We start from the raw sequence: 23,100 nt of genomic DNA on the forward strand, positions 1-23,100 counted from the left end.
GCTCAAACCACTGAGCTATCCCTCCCCCCTGTTGTTTCAATGGGATTAAATACAAGAAGTGTAAGGTATTTCTGACGGTAAAGGCGTGAAAATCTGGCCCTTAAACTCAGAGCAAGGAGGCAAATCTGAAGCATTATTTAATTGCTAAGGGCCACTGTGAGTGTTCACTAACAGAAGGGGTCACAATCTGGCCTTAATGAGACCTATGCTGGAGACAACAGTTTGTACATTGTGTACTCTGCGCTGTTCTAAAAAAGCAACAAAACTGACTAACACTGAACATTAAAGACCAGCACAGAACTCCATGGTGTCTGGAGCCACCTACTGTGACACCCTGTACCCCTATTCACCACTTTTATATGGTTATGATATATCTTGTACAAAGTATGCCTTGTGAGGTATCAGTTAAACTCATAATCTGTTGAATACTGTTGTCCTGGTAAAATGTGTGTATCAATGGTGTATGAGAAGTTATTAGATTCTACTATGTATCACTGTTATAACTTGCTCCAAGGTTAAGACAAGCAGGTCCAAATCAGTTTTTCAGAGACAAAGACACATTTGCACCCCAAACAGGTGTCAAAGAGCCATTACTTGTTTAACCGGCCGTTCTTCAGCAATGGGAAGGTATAAATAAAAAAAATGACATTGTATCACAGGAATGCTTCATATCCCATATACACAGGCCCCTGTTTGTCTATACCCGGCAGGGGGTAATTCTCAGAGAGGAGAAGGGTATAAAGTAAGAGACAGTGACCTCCATATCACCCCTTTCTGCGCAGGACATCAATGACTCTGAAAGAACTGAACTAAGAAGGGGAACAGTCCCAGGTTGGAAGGAGATGCAGCTTGTGAAATTTCACTACAGCGTATGGTGAGACGGGCCTTGTGCTTTTAAACCTATTAGCTTTGATACAGTTTAGGAATTAGCTTGCGGTTTTATCTTTTTATTTCCTTTGTAATCAATTCTGACTTTTATGCCTTATCACTTTTAATCACATAAAATCTGTCTCTCTCTAGTTAATACACTTGTTTTACCTAAACCAGTGTGTGTTTGGATTGAAGTCTTTGGGAAACTCTATTTAGGGTAAACAAGGTTGGTGCAAAATCATTACTGAGTGTTGGAATGACAAACTATTTATGAGCTTGTACTATCCAGGGGGTTAATGAGCAGTACAAGACACACATTTCTGGTGAGAAGGCTGGAACTGAGGAATATGTGGATGTCACCCTGTATGTAATTCATGGATAGCTGGGCACAGTGTTCATGTATTCATCTGGTAGTGATTTTACATGCTAGTGGCTGTGTGCCCACAGAGCATGGAGGGTTGCTGTTCACCAGGAAAGCAGTGTAAAAAGCATTTCAGGCTGGGGAGCTAAGGGGACACAGCAGTCCAGATTGCACCCTGTGGAATGTCATACCTACAAATCAAGATTTCATTGAAAACCCCTGGCAGTATTAGGGGTTATAAGAGGGATTTTTGCCAAACTAATTGCTTTCAATAATATAAAGAACAGGAGTACTTGTGGCACTTTAGAGACTAACAAATTTATCTGAACATAAGCTTTCGTGGGTTATTGAATCTGTTTCCCCATGTTAAGTATCCTCACACCTTCTATGAGTCATCTCGATTATCACTTCAAAAGTTTTTCTTCTCCTGCTGATGATAGCTCATCTCAATTGATTGGCCTCTTACAGTTGGTATGGCTACTTCCACCTTTTCATGTTCTCTGTATGTATAAATATCTTCTTGCTGAATGTTCCAGTCTAGGCATCCAATGAAGTGGGCTGTAACCCACGAAAGCTTATGCTCAGATAAATTTGTTAGTCTCTAAGATGCCACAAGTACTCCTGTTCTTTTTGCAGATACAGACTAACATGGCTGCTACTCTGAAACCTTTCAATAATATACTTTGTTTTGGACCATGCAAGCAGAAAACGGTCTCCTGATTGCACTAATCCCCAAATCATACCAGCAGCATAACGTTCTCTCTCCTGTGCAATGACCTCACTAAGGACCTGGAAATGTCTTGTAAAATTGGCAGACTTTACTTTTGCCAGGTAAGGAATGTTTTAGAGAACATCTTAAACAAATATTTATGTAAACAAATTTGTTTTTTCAGCTCAGGCCTGTGGATGTGAAGGTGAAGGCTGCATTCTGAGGCTATGTCTACACTGGCAGCTAGGGGTGTTATTCCCAGCTTGCATAGATATACTTGGGCTAGTGTGCCAAAAACAGTAGTGTAGTCACAGTAGCACAGGCAGCAGCGGCATGGGCTAGCTGCCCCGAGTACTTACGCATGGGGTCCAGGTGGGTTTGTACTCAGAACAGCTACCCTGTGCTGCCTCTTGCTGCTGCCCATGTTACCACAGCTACACTACTATTTTTAGTGGACTGAGTCTCATAGAGCTAGCACAAGTATGTCTACGCGAGCTGGGAATTACACCCCTAGCTCCAAGTAGAGACCTAGACTTAATGAAGATTTTAACCTACATGTTCACCAGTGTAACAAGTGCTTACTCACCCAGAAAGAGCTCAAAGGATATTACATACATGGGGACAAATCCTCCTCCCTCAAGCCCATGTAATCAGGCTGAACACCGAGATGGGACACAAGATCCCTCACCCACCACTGCCCTGGCTATAGAGTGCCAGTAGATATGTTCTGTGACAACTACAGCAGCTCTAAAGCTGCAACTTCCTTCCTGCTGGACTCCTGCAGAGGACAACAGCTAGTGGAGCCATGCGGTAGTGGCTCCGCCTAACCTGACCCCACTCCTCCCTGCCTTGCCTCCCTGTATGCAGCTGCACAGGAATGCAGAGAAGAGCTCTGCAGCATAGACACCAGAAATCCTACCCTCCTTTCCCAGGGTGGTTCCTCTGAAGGCAGAAATTTCGGCCGCAAAGGAGAAGAGAGAGGATTTAGTCCATAGGAATAGCTTCACCACCAATGCAATCTCTAGAATGCAACCTGGCAACAGTGCACAGCAACACTACATATCCTGTTTAGGATATGGGAAGTGACGGTTGTGCACCTAGGCACAGTGTACTTACACATCTGTATACAGTCTATTTTAAACTACAGAAATGTATGTGGTAGGTACATACTAAAGAATCTACTCCCTGGCCAACACATGAATGTATTTCCCATTAGGGTTAATAGGAGGAACACTTTGAAAGGGGAACAGACATCATAATGTGTATGTACTTAAAACCTGACAGAGAAAGAGACCATTGTTTTCATCGTGATCTGGAGGTTAGTACCGCAAGCAAGAAAAGTATTCTTAAGAAATGGGGTCTAGATTTTCCAAAATGACTAGTAGTTTTAGAGGCTGATTTTGAGAGCCGTTAGAGGGTCTGGACTGTTAAAAAATCAGGCGCCTTTAAAAGGTCTCAGATTGGGCACTGAGAAACAGACACATCCAATGTCACTAGTCAGTTAGGAAAATTTAGGCCAAAGATGACTTTTTGTGGTGAAACCCTACCTGTGTCTGTTCCTGCTGTAAATGGTGGGTTAGGCATAGTATGCAGTGGGAAAAAGCCAATTCTATTACCAAAGGAAAAGCAATGGGACAAATCAGAAGGCTACATACCAGTACTGTTTCCAAGCTGACAGTCCAGTTTGGGAGCATGCATTTGATGAATTGGCTTGAACACGTGAATATGAAAGATCCAGAATACTTGGATGTAATAATCCACCTCAACATTTTGGCTTTAATCACCCTCAGGCCCCAGGAACTTGCATGGAAAGACTAACAGACCATCGGGCTGATCAGGAGCTACTCCTTGGCTTACATGGTATGCTGCTGTGGAGAGGCACTGAAGGGTTAAACCTCTGGTCCCTAGTGCTGCTAGGCAGGAACAGTGTAATCTAGGGCAGAATAACACTTCATTAACAGAGAACAGCCTGGAAACCAAGTCAGCTGGATGGGGCCATATAGGTAGGGGAAAGCTGAAGGAGATTGTATAAAACAGGGATTCTCAAACTGGGGGTCGGGACCTCTCAGGGAGTCACAAGATTCTTACGGGGGGGGCGGGGAGGGGGGTCGTGAGCTGTCATCCTCCACCCCACATCCCCCTTTGCCTCCAGCATTTATAATGGTGTTAAATATATAAAAAGTGTTTTTAATTTATAAGGAGGGTCGCACTTGGAGGCTTTCTATGTGAAAGGGGTCACCAGTACAAAAAAGTGTGAGAAACACTGATATAAAAACACTCCCACTTAAAATGCAGCCCCTCCTCGCATACTACCAAAGTCTCAGCAGAGGATTTGATAGCATTGTCCCAGCTAGCAGCTGCTGGGTCCAGGCTCATTGGTCCTGGGCTGGGAGCAGCGAGTGGGTTTGAATGGTGTTTTTTGGCTCATTCTTTCAGGCCTGGCTCGTTTGCTTCCCTTTAGTCCTGCTTCTCCCCTTTATGCTTCCAAGGGTAGATCAGCTCTCCAACAAACAGCTTCTTGCACAGAGAGCTCCAGGAATCCTTAGGGTAACAAGCATAGGTTGTGAGCCTGTAGGTCTGCACCACGCTGCCATAGGACAGAGGGTTTATCTGGAAGTAGAGAAGGAAGAGGGACAATGGCAATGAAAACGGGTCATGGTATGAACTGTGGACAACTGAGGAAAGCAAGAGGGTGTGTGTGCAATTCTTTCTGCCTTTGTACAGTCACATTAACGCCCTATTAGAATCTCCCAGCTATACTGCTGCATGCTAATGGGTTAAAAGAGTTTGCTGGCTATGTAATAATACTTTGTTCTTCTACAGCACCTCCCACCTGCAGATCTCAAATGAATTTAGCCTCACAATCTCTCTGTGGGGAAGGAATTGTTACCCTCATGTTACAGATAGGGAAACAGAGGCACAGCCCAAGTCCTGTGTGTCATCTACCTGACAAAATGGAACTGTACTGTAACCATGTCCACAGACATGGCATTAAATAGAATACTCTTTTGGGGACACATTTTTACAGCACTTCTGTGGAATATACCAGTAAGATTAATTAATTATTGGCTCAATCCTGCAAGAGGCTGAGCACTGTGGCACCGATCCAGCAATGCACCTACGCATATACTAAACTCAGCACCTATTCCACCTTTTGCAGCATCAAGTCCAATTAGAACTGGATGCATGCCGCAGATCATGTCACATGACTAGTCAGTAACACTTTAAAATTAATTCTCTTTGGCTGGGTTCACATCTCTTTCATATTTGCTTTGTACCAATTGCTAGTGAATGAGATATGTTCATGGACAAATAATTTTAAGTGAATACTGAGCAGATTCACAGGAAGCTAGGTTTGAATTTGTCAAGATGAGCATTTGCAGCAGAAATCTAAGAGCTGTGCTCATCCAGTCAGGGAACAGAATCATACTATGTGATTTGTCTGTCTAACCCAAAATAACTAATGCAGCTCAAATTTCAAATACTCTCAATCTCCAGACCAATAACTAATCACTGAAGTTATTGGAGAGTAATTCTGAATAGATTTAATCTGTTCAAGATGGGGACAACGGGGAATCTGCCAAAAGAAAAAGACGCAACATTTGAATAACTTTATTACTAGCTATTCTCCCAGCTCCATCCACACTGTTAAATCTTAGGCCTGGTCTACACTAAGAGTTTATGTCGAATTTAGCAGCGTTAATTCGATTTAACCGTGCAACTGTCCACACCAGGATGCTAATTAGTTCGACCTAGAGGGCTCTTTAGTTCGAATTCGGTACTCCACCCCGACGAGGGGAGTAGCGCTAAATTCGACATGGCTATGTCGAATTAGGCTAGGTGTGGATGCAAATCGAACTTAGTAGCTCCGGGAGCTATCCCACAGTGCACCACTCTGTTGACGCTCTGGACAGCAGTCCGAGCTCAGATGTTCTGATCAGCCATACAGGAAAAGCCCCGGGAAAATTTGAATTCCTTTTCCTGTCTGGCCAGTTCGAATCTCATTTCCTGTGTGGACGTCGTGGCGAGCTCAGCAGCACTGGCAACGATGCAGAGCTCTCCAGCAGAGGAGTCCAGGGAATCTCAGAGTAGAAAGAGGGCCCCAGCATGGACTGACCGGGAAGTCTTGGATCTGATCGCTGTGTGGGGCGATGAGTCTGTGCTTTCGGAGCTGCGCTCCAAAACACGGAATGCAAAGACCTACGAGGTGGTCTCCAAAGCCATGGCACTCAGAGGATACAGCCGGGATGCAACGCAGTGCCGCGTGAAAATCAAGGACCTGAGACAAAGCTACCAAAAAATCAAAGCGGCAAACGGACACTCCGGAGCCCAACCCCAGACATGCCACTTCTACGAGGCACTGCATGCCATTCTCGGTGGGTCTGCCACCACTGCCCCACCAGTGACCGTGGACTCTGAGGATGGGATAGTATCGACGGGCAGTTTCTCGGCGATGTTCGCCGATGGGGAAGATGAGGACGGGTTTGTGGAGGACGAGGCAGGCGACAGCGCTTACAATACTGCTTTCCCTGACAGCCAGGATCTCTTCATCAGGGGAATCAGGGGAAGGATTAGTCGGTAAGTGCTATAAACATGTAAACATTTATTTTTTAAAAAACAGGAATAAAAACTATATGAAAAGAAGGTCAATACATATAGGGATCGAACAGAAATCCTCTTGGGACAGTTCCACGAAGCTCTCGTAGAGGTACTCGAAAAGCCTCCGCAGGAGGTTCCTGGGGAGAGGTGCCTTATTGGGTGCTCCGTGGAAGCACACTCTTCCGCACCAGGCCATCCTGAGGTACAGTGGGAGCATTGCCTCGACCAGCATGGCAGCATAGGGCCCTGGTCTGTGCAGGGATTCACGCAGCATGTGCTCTCTGTCTCTCCTAGTGACCCGCCTCAGGGTGATCTCGCTCGGCGACTGCTGCATCTAATTAGGGGAATTACTGTAATGTTACTATTGTGAATGCTTGACTTTTCCTTTGCATAACAATGACCGTCGTTTAACAGCCACGTGTTGGAGGCTGCAGAGGAAAAGCATACAGGGATCTTTCCCGGGGACAGCCGCGAGGGGCTGGAACAGGGTCAGACTTTATGCTTTCCAGATTGCCTGCAGCAGGAGGGCACTGCTATCCATTAACTGTTAAGCAGCCTAAAGTTTATGGCTTACCAGGCCTGGCTGCTACACGGATTCTGCTGTCCTGCCCCGCTTGTCCGATCTCCAGTGCAAGACCCCAGGCAATGAAAGCGAATGCCGAAAATTCGAACTTGTCCTGAGAGCACATGAGATAGGTGCCCTGTATGGTCTTGTTCACAGAAACTGAGTAGACTGTGTTCAGTGTTCGCAAACATGTATCTTTGCAAGGAAATCACTTCCTTTTTCCCATCACACAGCTGCTGCTCTTTCCCGAACTGCCCCGGCATCCCCCTCACAGAGGCTGGCGCACATTAGGCGGCGAAAGAAAAAGACTCGGGACGAGATGTTCGCTGAACTGATGGCCTGCTCCAGAGCCGAGGCGGCCCAACAGAGCCAGTGGAGGGAGACCCTCTCTCAGCAGCAGCGCTCACACAGCGAACGGGAGGACAGGTGGCGGCAGGAAGACCAGCAGGCGACTCTCACGCTGCTTGGACTAATGAGGGAGCAAACGGACACACTCCGGCGCCTTGTGGATGTTTTGCAGGACCGCAGGCAGGAGCAGAGAGCCCCCCTGAACTGTATCTGCAACCGCCCTCCCCCGCTACAAAGTCCTGCCCCCCCCACCCAAAATCACAAGAAGGAGGGGTGCTAGGGGCCGTGAAAACTGTCACTCCACCCCAGCAGAGCGCTCGTGTACCAAACAGCTCTCATTCCCTAAAGTCTGAGAATTGCTTCCCTTCCTGGCTCACCCGATCCAAAATCCCAGTTTCATCCCCCAACTGTGTAGTTGAGTATTAAAAATAGTTTGCTGTTCATTACTGTTTCCGTCATGTTTCTTTGCAGAAGACTTTGTGTGAAGGGGAGATAGGGGTTTGTTAATTGCATAGGACAGCCACCATTACCAGGGTACAGACATGGGGGCAGGATCAACAGCAGGTCACACACAGAGTGGAGTCACTAGGCACCCGGGTCACTGTGGGAGGTGTCTGCTGCCCCAGGTCAGTCTGGGAGGTGTATGCTGCCCCAGGGTCCGAGCGCCTGGCATCCACAAATGGCAAGGCAGGCTGCCCGTACCATGCCCTTCCACCCTAGCCATGAACCTCTCCGATGCCCTGAGCCCCAGCCAGAGCCATCATCCCCCTACACCTACTCACCCTTCCCACACACCCCTCACCCCTTCCTGCAAACCCACTCCTTCCTGCACACCCTCCTGTAACCGTCCTCCCCCCAGAGACCGCTGTAGGAGCAGGAGCCTGTCAGTCCTCGAGTGTAGAAGCGGTCTGTACATCACTGCACACCGTACCCACCACAGTCTGCGCCCCTGTTTGAACCCTTTAACGCGAATTCGTTAGTAAAGAAAACTTTGTGAATTAAAAATGTTCCAATAAATTTATTTTTAAACATCTGTTGGAAGGGGGGAAACCTGGGGAACGGGGTATGTAACCGCTGAAAAATGTCAATAGTAACTGAAACAGGGGCAGGTTCAGTTTCTCTGTAAAGAGACTGGACAGTCATAGGTTACCCTGCTCTCTGAGGAACCTAGCTTTCAAAGCCTCCCGGATGCACAGTGCTTCCTGCTGGGCTCTTCTAATCGCACGGGTGTCTGGCTGAGCGTAATCAGCAGCCAGGCGATTTGCCTCAACCTCCCATCCCGCCATAAAGGTCTCCCCCTTGCTCTCACAGAGATTGTGGAGCACACAGCAAGCTGCAATAACAATGGGGATATTGGTTTCGCTGAGATCCGAGCGAGTCAGTAAGCTCCTCCATCTCCCCTTGAGACATCCGAAAGCACACTCCACCACCATTCTGCACTTGCTCAGCCGGTAGTTGAAGAGCTCCTTGTCACTGTCCAGGGCGCCTGTATAGGGCTTCATGAGCCAGGGCATTAGCGGGTAGGCTGGGTCCCTGAGGATCACTGTAGGCATCTCCACATCCCCAACAGTTATTTTGTGGTCCGGGAAGAAACTACCTTCCTGCAGGCGTCTAAACAGACAAGAGTTCCTGAAAACACGAACCTTGCCCGGCCACCCGACGTAGATGTTGGTAAAACGTCCCCTATGGTCCACCAGTGCTTGCAGCACCATTGAAAAGTAGCCCTTTCGGTTAATATACTGGCTGGCCTGGTGGGCCGGTCCCAGGATAGGGATGTGAGTTCCATCTATAGCCCCACCGCAGGACGACCTGGACGTTTCCCAGGGTCACTACCTTTGAGAGCAGTAGCTCAACGATTGCGTGGGCTACTTGCATCACAGCAACCCCCACGGTAGATTTGCCCACGCCAAAGTGGTTCGCTACTGACCGGTAGCTGTCTGGCGTTGCAAGTTTCCAGAGGGCTATGGCCACTCGCTTCTGCACAGTCAGGGCTGCTCGCATCCGGGTGTCCTGGCGCTTCAGGGCAGGGGACAGCAAGTCACACAGTTCAAGGAAAGTGCCCTTACGCATCCTGAAGTTTCGCAGCCACTGTGATTCATCCCAGACCTGCAGCACTATGCGGTCCCACCAGTCCGTGCTTGTTTCCCGGGCCCAGACTCACCGTCCCATAGCATGAACGTGACCCATTGCCACCATGATCTCCGTGGCCCGGGATCCTGTGCTTTGCGAGAGGTCTGTGCCACTCTGACACTTCATGTCCTCACCGTGCTGCCGGAGCCTCCTCGCCCGATTTCTCAGCAGCTGACTGTGGAAGAGGTGGACGATAAGGTGCGAGGAGTTGACAACGGCCATAAGTGCAGCGATGATCACAGCGGGCTCCATGTTCGCAGTGCTGTGGCGTCCGCGCTGTCACTGACCAGAAAAGTGCGGTAACAGATTTCCCGCCGGCGCTTTCAGGGAGAGAGGGCGGGAGTGACGGTTGAATGACGACAGTTACCCAAAACCACCCTCGACACATTTTTCCCCCAGCAGGCATTGGGGGCTCTACCCAGCATTCCAATGGGAAGTGGGGACTGCGGGAACTGTGGGATAGCTGCCCAGAATGCACCGCTTCCAATGTCGACGCTTGCCCCGTTAGTGTGGACTCACAAAGTCGAATTAGTGTCCTTAGTGTGGATACACAAATTCGAATTCATAAGGTCGAATCCACAAATTCGACCTAAGTTAAATCGAACTACTCTTGTAGTGTAGACATACCCTTAGATGGAAACAGGTCCATTTGGGGGGGACGACAAGGGATTGTTGCTAGGGAAGTGAGCCATCTTGTACATTCACTTGGTGGCCACTATTTGGACACAATATTCCTATGCCCAGTTAGTTGAAATGTACATCTGTGTGGAGGACTGGTGGCATAGGAGTGAATTTCACCTACTGAGGGATCAGAAATGGCTTTCAACCCAGCACAGCATAATCGTATCTTACTGTCATGTTTTAAATTAAAAAAAAAAAAACCAACAGTTTTGTTAGGGAAGTTGCTGTCGTGAGTTCTTTTTATACAGTCTCTGTAGTTCAAGGCTATATAAACTGATAAAATACACCTCCCTTGTTTCATAATGGAATAGTTCCATTTTCCCTTCTTCTTTCGCTTAACCCTTTCCAAACAGCTTGTTGTGGAAAAGGAAATTTCTTGGTGAATGTGCAAGGAGGGATCAAAGTTGTAAAGAAGTCAAATCCTCTAGATCCCCTTTTATAAAACTTGGCTGCATGAAAATCAGGGAAGCCAATAGCTAGTAACCAGGAGTATTATTTGATATGTTTACAGATACTAAGTTGAACAGTGCTTTTCGGAGTGAATTAAACACCAATAGAATCTTCCTGCCCTCACCACTATACTTGTATTTGGATTCTACATTCTGATGACACTGAACTTTTTTTTTAAATAAAAAAACCAATTGTTTGCTGAATCCTCATAAACCAGCTGCAGAGACAGCCCAATTCAAATTAGTCTACAAATCATTTTTATTCTATCATGACATTGTCATACATTTCTGATCTGCTGCCACCTAGATCAACTTAGTGCCCAGAGACAGGGAGAATCATCAATCGTCCAGGTATATTTTGTACATGTGCGCACAATTATACACACACCCAAACTTTGTCCCCTTTGGCACAGTGTGGGGAAGCATTGCTTCAGGGGGTAATGAGGCACATGGGGATAATAGGCAGGTGGCACAAGGCAAGACTCTCATGGAAGCCGGGGACAGAAATAGCATGAGTTGCTACACTGAGAGCTCAGTGTAGCACTGTGTGAATTTTAATCTGTGTCAAAATAGGTTTCCCAGATTTTCATGCTGCAAATCCTGATCTGATAGTGGTAAAGCCCACCGGATTTCTGAGACAGGCCTGCCTGGCATTACTGCCCCCACACTGCAGCAGAAAGCCACTTTTACTGTGTGCTGACCTTTCGGGGTGGGACCAGGATACAGAGGGTCTGTCTATCCAGGCCCTTCTGAACCTCTCTTGATACAATATATGGTGCCACATGTTAGGAAGATTCCTTTCTGTGATGGGCCTATTGATCAAGATCTTATTGTGCTCACCAACTAACTCCTTGATCTCTTTAACCTGGAGCAGCCACCACCATGCCGCTATAATCACTGGGGCCACATCCTCAGCCCCGCCATATTGCCTTGCATCTCTCCAGTGGCATAAAGAGAGCCAAAACTGTGCACACCTTCCCTGTGGGGGAGATCCCTGTGAGTGTAGTCAGAGCACTGGCTCTTATGCCATCCCTTGGCCCCAGCAGAGGAAACAGGCACTATGGTCAGAGCATACTCTAGCTTGCTATGCCCAGCTCGTGGATGGTAACTGGAGAACTGTTGCCAGCTGGTGCAGATTAGACTAGCTCCAGGCTGCTCTATCCTATGTGGAGATGCAAGTAGAAGTTAGAGTGTGGGTGGAACCAGGTGAAAGTATAGATGAGTTGTAGCTGACTTCTTGATGGCCCCCCTTCCACTGCAACAAGTGGATCTCAGCTGCAGCAAAGAAACTGGCCCACTGTTGTCAAAGTCTTGCTTCTTGCTATTCTACTGACCAGCAGACTGTACTGCAAGAATGGACTAGCTCTGCAAATAGTGATCAGGAAATAGAGATCCCCCAATTGCTCCTGCACTTGTAATGAGAAATTATCTGTTGCCACCATATCAGCCCATTTTCAGAAAAGCCTTCCTTGAACACCTGTTCCTTAGAGGATGGAAAATGTAAGATTTGAAAGACAGCAAGGAGGAGACTCCTCCCCATAGCTCATCACAGGACAATCCCGAGATGAAACTAAGAACATTTCACAAGGCATCCACACTTCTTTTCCTGTCTACAATGAACCAAGCTGACTGGTGCATTAGGTAGCTCATGCTTAGCATCTCATCTGGAAGGGAAGGCTCTCTTACTAGAGCTGGGTTTTGGTTCTCCTTAACTGTTTACTACTCTGGTTGAGCATGGCCAGTCTTTTTTGTCTCTCTCAAGGCACAGCATTTTTTAAAGCACAGCTGCAGACATCAGGGCAGTGAGATAATGCTAATCACAGACGTGATGGACCATCATTACTCACAACTATTCAAGTTTCATTTTGTAACATACAGAATGCTGCTTCTTATGCATAATGCTTCATTAGAAGCCAACCAGATGAACACAAAAGCAAGGCACACTAGCTAGGAGCGATAGACTGTAGCACCAAGGTGAAATATACTTTCTCCCACCTCCATATCCCAGAACTCCACTGAAACTTTGGAGATGCTTTTCCCTAGAATTCCATCTTGGGAGAGCTATCAGAACTCTTTCTTAAGCAGTCAGAATCATAGGGACAGTCCTGCTGGCAATCCTATAGCAGAGGACACAACTGTGAGCACCAAGCAGCCTGTGGTTTACCTGCATTAAGAGTCGAAGAGGTTTTCCAGGCTTCTGTTCAAGGACTCTGAACTTCACGCTAGCTGAAAAACAAACAAAGAACCATGATGGAGGAGAACAATCTCCATTCTCTTCTTGGATCAATGAGTTAAAAGGGATTTCCTAAAAGTCACACAAGAGAGCAAGCCTGGGGATCATGGCAAGGGAACTACAATGATCTATATTTGCTCCTAGCATTCCAGCAAAAAAGGGGAATGCTCTACCCCATGTAAATGAGGGACAGAAAGCTCTCCTTTAGTCATTTTTCATATGGCTACTGTACATGTATATGTTTCCCTTCTGCTTTCAGACTAGGTGGGGGTAGGCCTGTGATAGTGGATGACACAAAGGCATTTGAGTAAATTCAAAACAATCAATGACTATTGACCACAATGAAGCCATTCATACATTTTCAGCATGCTATTAACCGCTGCAGCTGCCACTCCAGTTTTCACTCCTGTATTCCCTCCAGGGCTCACTAAATCCCACAGGACCTTAACAGTCAGACAGGGAAGATGGTAGATCCAAGCTATGACATATTCTACATAAACAATGCTTAATGTAACATTTAAAAGAGGGAGAGTACAGTATTTTGCACTTTATAGAGGGGCCTTTCATTGGAGGTTCTCAAAACACTTCCCCCCCCCCCCCCAGAAATCAATCCTCAGAACACCCCTACAAAACAGGTCTGTACTATTATCCCTTTTTACAGATGGGGAAACCCAGGCACAGAGAGCTGAAGTGACTTGCCCAAGGTCAGTTGTAGAATCAGAAATAAAATCCTTTATATAAGTACTTGTATGGCCCCATCACCATAGTATCTAAGTGCATCCCAAATTTTTTAAAAACAAAAATAACCTCCCCCCGTTCTTAATCTTTAGATTAGTTTATAGTTTGATTGTGTGTGTGTAGAAATTAAGGGAAAGCTAAGTCAAAGGAGTATGACATTTAAGTTCTGCAATTGGTGAGGCCTGTGGTCATTCTTGTCTCTTGTTGGAATGAATTCCCTAGTCTAAAGTCCAGCTCCTGTGTAAAGCAGAATTTAAACAGCAACCGGACCTTAGACTAGGGAATTCACTCTCCACATGAGCCTCCCCTATAGGATGACAGTTTCACTGTTCCAGTGAAAGGTAAATGTCGTGGAAGGTCATGGTGATGGAGGAAGAGGTGTTTCTCATGTAGCTATGGCCAATCCCATGGGGCACTTTGACTATCAGGACAAGTATCAGAGGGGTAGCCGTGTTAGTCTGGATCTGTAAAAGCAACAAAGAATCCTGTGGCACCTTATAGACTAACAGACGTTTTGCAGCATGAGCTTTCGTGGGTGAATACTTCCGAAGAAGTGGGTATGCACCCACGAAAGCTCATGCTGCAAAACGTCTGTTAGTCTATAAGGTGCCACAGGATTCTTTGTTGCTTTTACTATCAGGACAGAGACCTTGAACTGGATTCTGGCTTAATTGGGGAACCAGCATAAAGCAAAGCACCAAGGTGATGTGTTCTGGTGGTCTGTGTTGCTAAATAGACAGGCTTCCACATTTTGTAGCCTGTGGCTTCATTCCCAGATGTAATGAGTTTCAGTAATCAAGCCTGGCGGTCATGAATGAATGGATCGCTATGGGCAGGTCTCTATCCAATAGGATGGGGCACACTCTTCTGGCCAGACACAGATGGTCATGGGCATTTTTTGCTACCATGATTAATTAGGCATTCAACAGCACCAAGGAATCCAAAAGGACCCCAAGGCTGGGGACTTAAGAAATTTGAGGGTAGATTCCCTTGACAGTGCAGAGCGTTACAGAGCAGGCAAGATCTTTGAAGCACTTCCCTTTGCCAGCCAGCATCACCCAGTCTTGTCTGGGTTCAGCTCAAGCCAGGAACTTGTTGTCCAGGTGTTTATTCCAGTCAGTCATTGATGAAAGCTGGGAAATGACGCTGTTTACATTTGTCATAAAGGAGATGTAGAACCGAGTGCCATCTGCAAGCTGCTGGCACTTCAGCCCATGTTGCCTCAATGGCTCCCAGTGGTTTCATATAGATAGTGAATAATACCGAGTCGAACCTGCGAGTGTTAGCAGGTGAGGACTCTGGAGAAGGAAGAACGGTTGCTCATAGTGACGTTCTGCATTCAGTCTGACAGGATGTATCTTAGCCATTTCAGGGCATTTCTATTCATGCCAGCAATTTATTTGAGATGGGACAGGAGTGATCAAATAGTATCAAATGCTGCTGAGAGGACTAGCAGAGCAAGAACACGTGTGCTTCTCCTGCCTGAAGGCCAGGCTGGACAGTGAAGTGACTTGCCAAAGGTCATAAAGCAGGTCAGTGGCCGAGCCAGAAACAAAACCCAGTTTCCCTGACTCTCAGTGCAGTGCCTCACCCGCTACATAATGCCACTTTCAAGAGAAAAACTGTTCTAACCCCAGAATGCAGCATATCCACCACAATTCAGGACAGCTTGCTTCAGTCTGTCTCTCTTTGGTCACTGCTGGGCGTACAGCTCTCTTGGCTGGAGGACTACAGCTCTGATAGATTTCCAGGTGGTTTTATAAAAACATTTCACTTTAGGTGTGTAGGAGTAAGATCTATAGACTCCTAACCTATGGATTGATCATTACCCATCTACACTCGTTTAGGTGACATGAATACTAGAGTATTGTCAATTCAGAGTCTAAGCCAGGGGTGGCCAACCTGTGGCTCCGGAGCCACATGTGGCTCTTCAGAAGTTAAAATGTGGTTCCTTGTATAGGCACCAACTCCAGGGCTGGAGCTACAGGTGCCAACTTTCCAATGTGCCAGGGGGTGCTCACTGCTCAACCCCTGGCTCTGCCACAGGCCCTGCCCCCACTCCACCCCTTCACGCCCCCTCCCCTGAGCCTGCCATGCCCTCACTCCCCCCCCCACCCCAGCCTCCTGCATGCCACGAAACAGCTGATGGGGAGGTGCGGGGAGTGACGGGGAGGCACTGATTGGCGGGGCTGCCGGTGGGTGGGAGGCGCTGGGAGCGGTGGGGGTAGGGAGGAGCTGCTGACGTATTACTGTGGCTCTTTGGCAATGTACATTGGTAAATTCTGGTTCCTTCTCAGGCTCAGATTGGCCACTCCTGGTCTAAGCCAAGGAAATCAGAGGCCAGATGTCAGGACTGAACTGAGCTGCAGTTAAACACTGCACTAAATCCTCAATGACAGTAAAGTAAGACATTCAGAGTGTTGAAACAACCTTCATGATCTTTCCAAGATCAACTGATCAGTAACATATGCCAAAAAAGCAATACCACTGGGACATGACTCAGTAATTGGTGACAGAAACCAAGAAGGAGGGAAATGAAAGAATGCTGGTTCTTGAAGAGCTATCTCTGCTTTGAATTTTGATCAGATCCTTTCTCTCCTCACCTCTCTCAGATAAAATGTTCCTGTTTTGGGTTGGGGGTGGTCAGAGACCATGGAAACCCTAAAAGATGACCTCCCATGATGTCCCTCCTGAACAGAGGTCCTAATATATTTTCATTTTCCTTCATCTTGAAGGCTGGATTGTATCATAGAAAAGTTATTTATCTATTATTTATCAGTATCAACATGATTTCCTTCTAGCTACTCACTTGCAGTTTACTGGACAAATTTCTTCAGCTGCATTTCTGTCCCACAAAGACAGCTCGTAGCAGATCAAGAACTTCCTGCAAGTCAATACATGGAGACCTACTGACAACAGGCACTGGAAAGCAACCTTGTTGGTAGCATTCGCCACCTTTGCTCCCAAAGCTGAGCCTGGCATCTCTCCAATAGACAAGGCCACTATCATCAGCCTCGGGCTTCCTTTCCATTTCATGACTGACCTTGGTTCCGTGATGATCAAGCTCTTCATGTTGTTGCTTTTAGAACTCTGTGCTTCATATTCTTAAACTTGCTTGGGGCTTGTGGTTTAGCCTGCTTGATTTAAATTGGTTGAGCTATCTCTGTTTTCAGCTAACCCCATTTCAGTGCTATCCTTTAGCCTGGTCCCAAAAATGGCTGTCAAACAGTGGCTTGGCAGAAAGTAACTTTGAAATAGCAACAGGTTAACCTCAGAAAGAGAATGCTTATCTGAAAGTTACCCAGAGTTCTTGGGCTCTGAAATTAAGCTAGAAACCACAGGTCAGATCCTTAGCTAATGCAAATCAGTGTAACTCCATAGAAGTCAATGCAACCTGAGGATCTAACTTTTCTGAAGAACAGATTCTCTTGAAGTATATCTATACCTTGGTTCCCAGCCACATAGGGATGGGTGAAAATTAAAGAGAAAAGCACACATTCACACTTACTTGAATATCAGAGGATTTGAGGTTTGGACCAGTCCCTGACCCAACTGGCCTATTCTGCTATAAATAAGCTGAACTGATTTAAAAGCTGTATAGTAGAATGGTACCTTTTGTTTCAATGTTCTTTATAATGTTGCCTATGACTCAGCTTTAGTGTCACATTAGTTTCCACTAACTTTATCATCAGGCTTCGCAGGATAACTGGTTAATAGTATTGATAAGTGCATGGATTTTGCATTAGGAACCTGAGTACTTTTCAGGCACCCTGCCTCTTTCAGTGCAATAAGCTACCTGTGCATTAGATCAAGCCCACTCACAATACCACTGTGAAAGGAGAAGCCTGTGCTTTTGCCTGTACGGTGGTGTAGGACCAACCTGCAAGTCTGTAGGATCTGCAGAGCCGAAGGATGACTGAATAAAGGGGCAGAGAGTCAATGAGGTCCACGAGCAGATGGATCAGGCCCTGCACAACCACCACCAGCAGACGGAGCTAAAAAGAAACAGTTAGTTAAGTAAACAGGCAGGACTGAGGTAAGCAGTTGGGCTAACAATATCAGAAGGGACTAGTGATTTGGTGGGGGCTTCAAGTTGTGGATGCTCACCACAAGGCAACCTCAATGAGTCAGATTTTCAGAAAGTGCTAAGCACCCACCCTGTCAGAGTCAGGATCCGTAAGAATCTTGCCTTAGGTCTATAACAGTAACCTTGGTGCCAGTGGCAAAAGCATGTGGTATACTCTACTTTCAGATAATTGGCCAGCATATCAAAGGCTGATGTGGGGAGTTCAGGCTTCTGTTTCCAGTAGCATCCATCGCTCTGTCTAGCAGCTGCTGGCAAATAGGTGCAAACCCTTGTCTCTAAAATAGCTTGCTTGTGACTGAAGAATCCCTTTATAGAGCATTTAAGCAGGAGCACACCAGTTAGAAACGAGTTCTCTGCTTAGTATCCTCACACAGCCCCTTGCCATGGCTGATTTGAGCACCTCCTTTTGTCATACTATTGATCATTTTTTCTGTCAAACTCATTTGAGTCCTGTACTATTTTTACCCTTCTCCCTTTCAAAAGAGGGGCTAAAATTATGTGAAGGTTCCAGCCTTTAGTGGAAAAACGTGCATCCATGTCTCAAATCGGACTGGTCAGATTGGACAAAGAGTCCGATTCCCTCCCCAAAAGTCTTGCCAAGTAGATTTTAATGGAAAAGGTTAATTTCCGGATGGAAAAGTTCTGGGTCAAACCGGAGGTGCAGCCACCCCAGGAAATGGGAGGGAAAGATTAAACATGGCTCCAGGGAAAGACAGTGGGGCAGTTTGTCCTGATGACTTTGATTTTCTGGGAATTCCCTTCAGAGAAACACAAGTATGTATCCTGAATTCCATCTGCTTGGTCCACATTGCTTGCAGGCAAGAACCCTTCCTGGGACAGTCATAGGGATATATTTGTATGGGGATGGGGGAAAATGACTAGGGATCTTTTTTACACTTCACTCACATACATAGATGAGATGTGACCATCTCTAAAGGTTGAATCTTACCAGGGTAAACACCAAGTAATACAGTGCAGCCGTGGGCAGAAGAAATAGCAGGATTGTAAATAACAAAGTGCCAATGAATAACTGGGGAAAAAAGACACAATAAACTATTGTTTGTAGAGTACTGGCACAAGAAATTTAGACAGCATTAAGTGGTTAGACTGTGGGCATGTGGAAGATTCTCAATACCCCTCTCCCCATGCCACTGCTTCTGAGCCCATCTAGTTGGTGAATAATACTTTATTACTCTGAATACTTCCAGTGATCCCGCCTTCAATAAATGCCTGGCATAAATCAACATAGCTCCAACCTGAGTCTTTAGCTTTAGATTCCATTTTCCATAACAGAGAGGATACAGGATAATAATGCATCATCATTTCTTCAGTATAGTACCCAGAGGGTCCTTCCCCAGAGGCAGATCAACATCATGGATTTAAGCACATAACCAGAAATACACTATAACTCACTCCTGGCCAACTTCTAGTTTACAGCTATTTTTTTTTTCAAATAAAGGCTCCTCTCTCATCCCCCACCTTTACTTAGCAAAATCATCATGTATTAACATCTCAGAAAGTCTTTCCACGTCTGTGCTTTGAAAGCCTGTTCCCACAGAAGCCAATGACAAAACTCCCACTAGCTTCAATGTCAGCAGGATGAGGCTCTTAGCGCCAAACCCATTATCATCAATATACAATGGGACAGAACCCTGCAGTAGCACACACAGCCTTCCTGACACTGATGTTCTTACTTTCCTGTCATTGGGGAAAAGAGGAAAAATAGCTCCTCTAGTATTGTGTAAGAGGCTTAAGATTATCTGTTGCAATTCACTGAGATGCACTGGTCCCGGAAGTTACCAAATAGCACTTCAGCAGAGATTACAAAGGCAAAGTCGGAAGCTGCAATGAAGCTAGGCACTCTCTCAGTGTACCTGCAATTCTCAAGGTAAGTGAAAATATAAAATAACGTGCCAAGAAGATTTTTACTCAGCACCGTTTAAATTATTCTTTTTCAATCAGGCCAGAGGAGCCTGGATCTGACCAACTTTCATGTTGTTTCCATGACATTTTAGAGTTTAAAAGGCAGAGTTACACTATTCCAGAAAAATGTTTTCTACATGCTGGTGAAAACGTGTGGGCCAAGCTCCAACCCAACATGAATTAAATAGGGTCTTTTAATAGAAACACTAAGAAGCATGTTACTATGGCAACACTGCTGGGCACCACTATAATTATTTAAATTGTCTTGCTCCCACATATCCATTCCTCTACCCTTACCCTGAGAGGTAGAGAGCATCTGCAACTCTCACTGACATTGCTACAACTGCTCAGCACCTCACAGGATCAGTTCCCTTGAATCTGGGGAGGAATGATGAATCTGGGGTACAGCAGAGAGGAGCCAAGCAGACAACTTGCCAAGAGCTGTACTCAATTTGGATATAATGGAGCAGTTGGTAGTCTGCACCCCAATATGAAATGAGGCAAGATCAGGTCATGCTGCAGGACTTTGTGGCCAGAGTGTAGCACAGCACCTCCTTGATGCTCTGCCACTACCTGATCCAAGTCATAGGAGCAGGAATCCACCCGCTGTCTCAGGACATTCCACTTCTTCCCGCGAAACAGGCGCCAGAGAGATGACAAGCCATAGATCTTCAGGCAGTAGAGCCTGTGCAAAGGGGAGAAGTACCACAAATTAGAACCAAGAGATCCCCAGCTATACCACAAAGCAACTTCCATTGCCACACACACACACTCTCAGTTCAGCAGGGGCAGGATGTGAACCTAATGAAGTCAAACAAATTCAAGGAGACAAAACACACTGACCAAAGAGATAAAACAAAATATTGAATAGCTGCTCATTCATTGAGCAGTGTCCAGCCTGCCAGGGACGGCTCTAGGAATTTCGCCGCCCCAAGCAGGGCGGCACGCCGCGGGGGGCGCTCTGGCGGTCGCCGGTCCTCCGGCTCCAGTGCACCTCCTGCAGATGTGGCTGTGGAGGGTCCGCTGGTCCCGCGGCTCCGGTGGAGCTCCCGCAGGCACGCCTGCAGATGCTCCAATGAAGCCGCGGGACCAGCGGACCCTCCGCAGCCACGCCTGCGGGAGGTCCACCCGAGCCGCGGGACCAACAGACCCTCTGCAGGCATGCCTGCGGGAGGTCCGCCGGAGCCGCCTGCCGCCCTCCCGCGGCACGCCGCCCCAAGCGCACGCTTGGCGCGCTGGGGTCTGGAGCCGGCCCTGCAGCCTGCGCACTGAATGAGAGGGAAAAATAGCGGTTAGCGCAGTAGCCTAGGACTTGGGAGACCTGGGTTCAATTTCCTGCTCTGTCACAGACTTCCTGGGTGACCTTGGGCAAGACCCTTAGCTTTCCTGTGCCTCAGTTCCCATCTGTACAATGGAGATAATTCTAGTTACTTACTTCACACGGATATTGTGAGGATAAATACATTAAAGATTGCAATCTACTTATATCTGCTGATGAAAAGCACTATATAAGAGAATTATAATAATGAATAATATTTCCTATGTAAAGAGTTTATCCTAATGCATATGCACAAGGGTTCCACAGACCACCTTAATTCTGGCATTTCCTAACTTTGGAGTGCTTGACTTTGCAAACCTACTGTTCTTTTAGCATAGTTTTGTGAGTACAATTAAAATATATAGTCAGTTAAAACATTAATCCACTATTGTGAAAGTGGAAGTGGGGAAATCTTATAAAACAAAGGAAAACAGCTGAAAGGAGCATTAAGTCTAAAGAGACTAGTATAATGCTACTAACAAGCTGGTAAAGCTCAGAACAGCACAGTAATCCATGGGCTACAGTGTTCCCAAGACAACTCAACCTTTGTGCACCAAATTCCTCTGATTGGTGCACACTTGTCTCATTCCTTTGACTAATACTGCACATGCCCACTCTCAAGCAATCAATGACCTAATGTCAAGTGTCAATGACCTGCCTGTCTGATATTGCCACACCTTCTGTGTCTACCTGTATATGTATGCTTGGTGTCATTTATTCACCATGTGGCTACCTTGGAAACAGACCGCGCCCCCCACCAAGAACTCCATATTTCCTTGGCCAGTGAATTTGCCAGTTAAACAGCATTCATTTGCTGCAGAAATTCTCCTCCCAGTTGCTCAATTCCAGGATTTTGTGGTAATTTTATTATTTGGGTATTTTGAGCTCACTGCCTGGTTCTCCCTCCTCACCAGGGGTCATTCTCAACAGCTGAGTTAGCTTGATGCAGGCCTCATGATGAAGTGTCTTGTGTAGCTATTTTTCTAACAAGAATACAGAACTGTGCAGACTGGCACGTCAAAGCCCACAAGACAGAAGTGCTAGGCATGGACAGAGCTTCTGCCTTTTTCACCCCCGTTCACCCTGTCCCGTCCCTAAGAGGAACAGATCCCCTCATGCACTTTCTACAGCCAGAAGGAGAGACTTCAAGTAAAAGAGCTCTGTGGGTAAGTTTCTTACTAGGCAATATTGCTATTAGTCCTAAGCTCTCTAATTATAACAGTAAGATTCTTAACTTAGACATCTCTCTACCTTTAACCATTTCCAGAATTACGTATGAACTTTGCCTGGGCAGCCTCCTCTGAAATTCCGTCTGTCCTACACAATGTACTAGACACTCTAACCTCCCCACCGTCCTGCTGGCCTCTATACTTATTAGGGAGGAGCTTCCCTATTTACCCCCTCAGCACTTCTGTTTCCTCTATAAGGCTGCTATTCTCTATCGCAGTTTGTGATTTAAAGGATGCCCCCACGTTAATGTAGATCATCAGCAGAACATATTTTGTTTTGAATTCTTATTGCAAGAATAGCTCTGACATACCTAGTACAGAATATGACATGAAAGGCAGAATGAGCATCAGCCATTTACACATATATCCTTGGCCTTCCCAGTTCATACCCATTTCCCTGTGACTGTAAAGTGCATGTGGCCCTCTAGTGGGGCAGAGGGAGTAATACAGCAGCAATTTAACCATAAAATTGGGCAATCTGAATATTGCAGTTGAAAATCCAGACAGGTTAATCCATATGGATGCAATCCTCTGAAGCAAGGTAGAGGTAGGGGTGCCAGTTTTGGTTGAATATATTTCTGGAGGTTTCATCACATGACATAACCTTTAATTAAAGATTAATCTTTAATTCCTGGAGAGTCTGGGACAAATCTGGAGGGTTGGCGACCCTAGGGCCTGGAGAGGTCACTTCTGGAATAGCCTTAAACACAAGTTATCTCCTCAAATCTAGGACTCCTGGGCAAATTGATCTCTCTCACTCCACTCCTCGGCATAGTTTTACTTTTCTAACTGCCACTGTCGAAAGGGAGAAGACACTTATATCTAAGACACTTAGGATGCTTGTATATCTCAATGCTAGG

General features: G+C 46.4%; 1 protein-coding gene across 4 annotated transcripts in view; it reads right to left on the reverse strand.

The window, feature by feature from the left end:
• The window catches only part of PIGQ (phosphatidylinositol glycan anchor biosynthesis class Q), an 82,785-nt gene that overhangs the window by 24,797 nt on the left and 34,888 nt on the right, over positions 1-23,100 (reverse strand). For 2 of the 4 annotated variants that reach the window (XM_039492248.1, XM_039492251.1), the window contains exons 7-11: positions 20,267-20,378; positions 18,720-18,800; positions 17,564-17,678; positions 12,877-12,938; positions 1,847-4,550 (exon numbers count right to left, since the gene is read on the reverse strand). In XM_039492248.1, the coding sequence (XP_039348182.1) occupies positions 4,398-4,550; positions 12,877-12,938; positions 17,564-17,678; positions 18,720-18,800; positions 20,267-20,378 (523 nt within the window). In that variant the 3' untranslated portion in view covers positions 1,847-4,397. Of the gene's footprint in view, positions 1-1,846; positions 4,551-12,876; positions 12,939-17,563; positions 17,679-18,719; positions 18,801-20,266; positions 20,379-23,100 lie in introns of those variants that run through there. The other 2 variants (XM_039492247.1, XM_039492249.1) reach the window with 2 other exon arrangements.

The sequence above is a fragment of the Mauremys reevesii genome, linkage group 10 (genome assembly GCF_016161935.1).
Source record: "Mauremys reevesii isolate NIE-2019 linkage group 10, ASM1616193v1, whole genome shotgun sequence".
NCBI classification, from domain to species: Eukaryota; Metazoa; Chordata; order Testudines; family Geoemydidae; genus Mauremys; species Mauremys reevesii.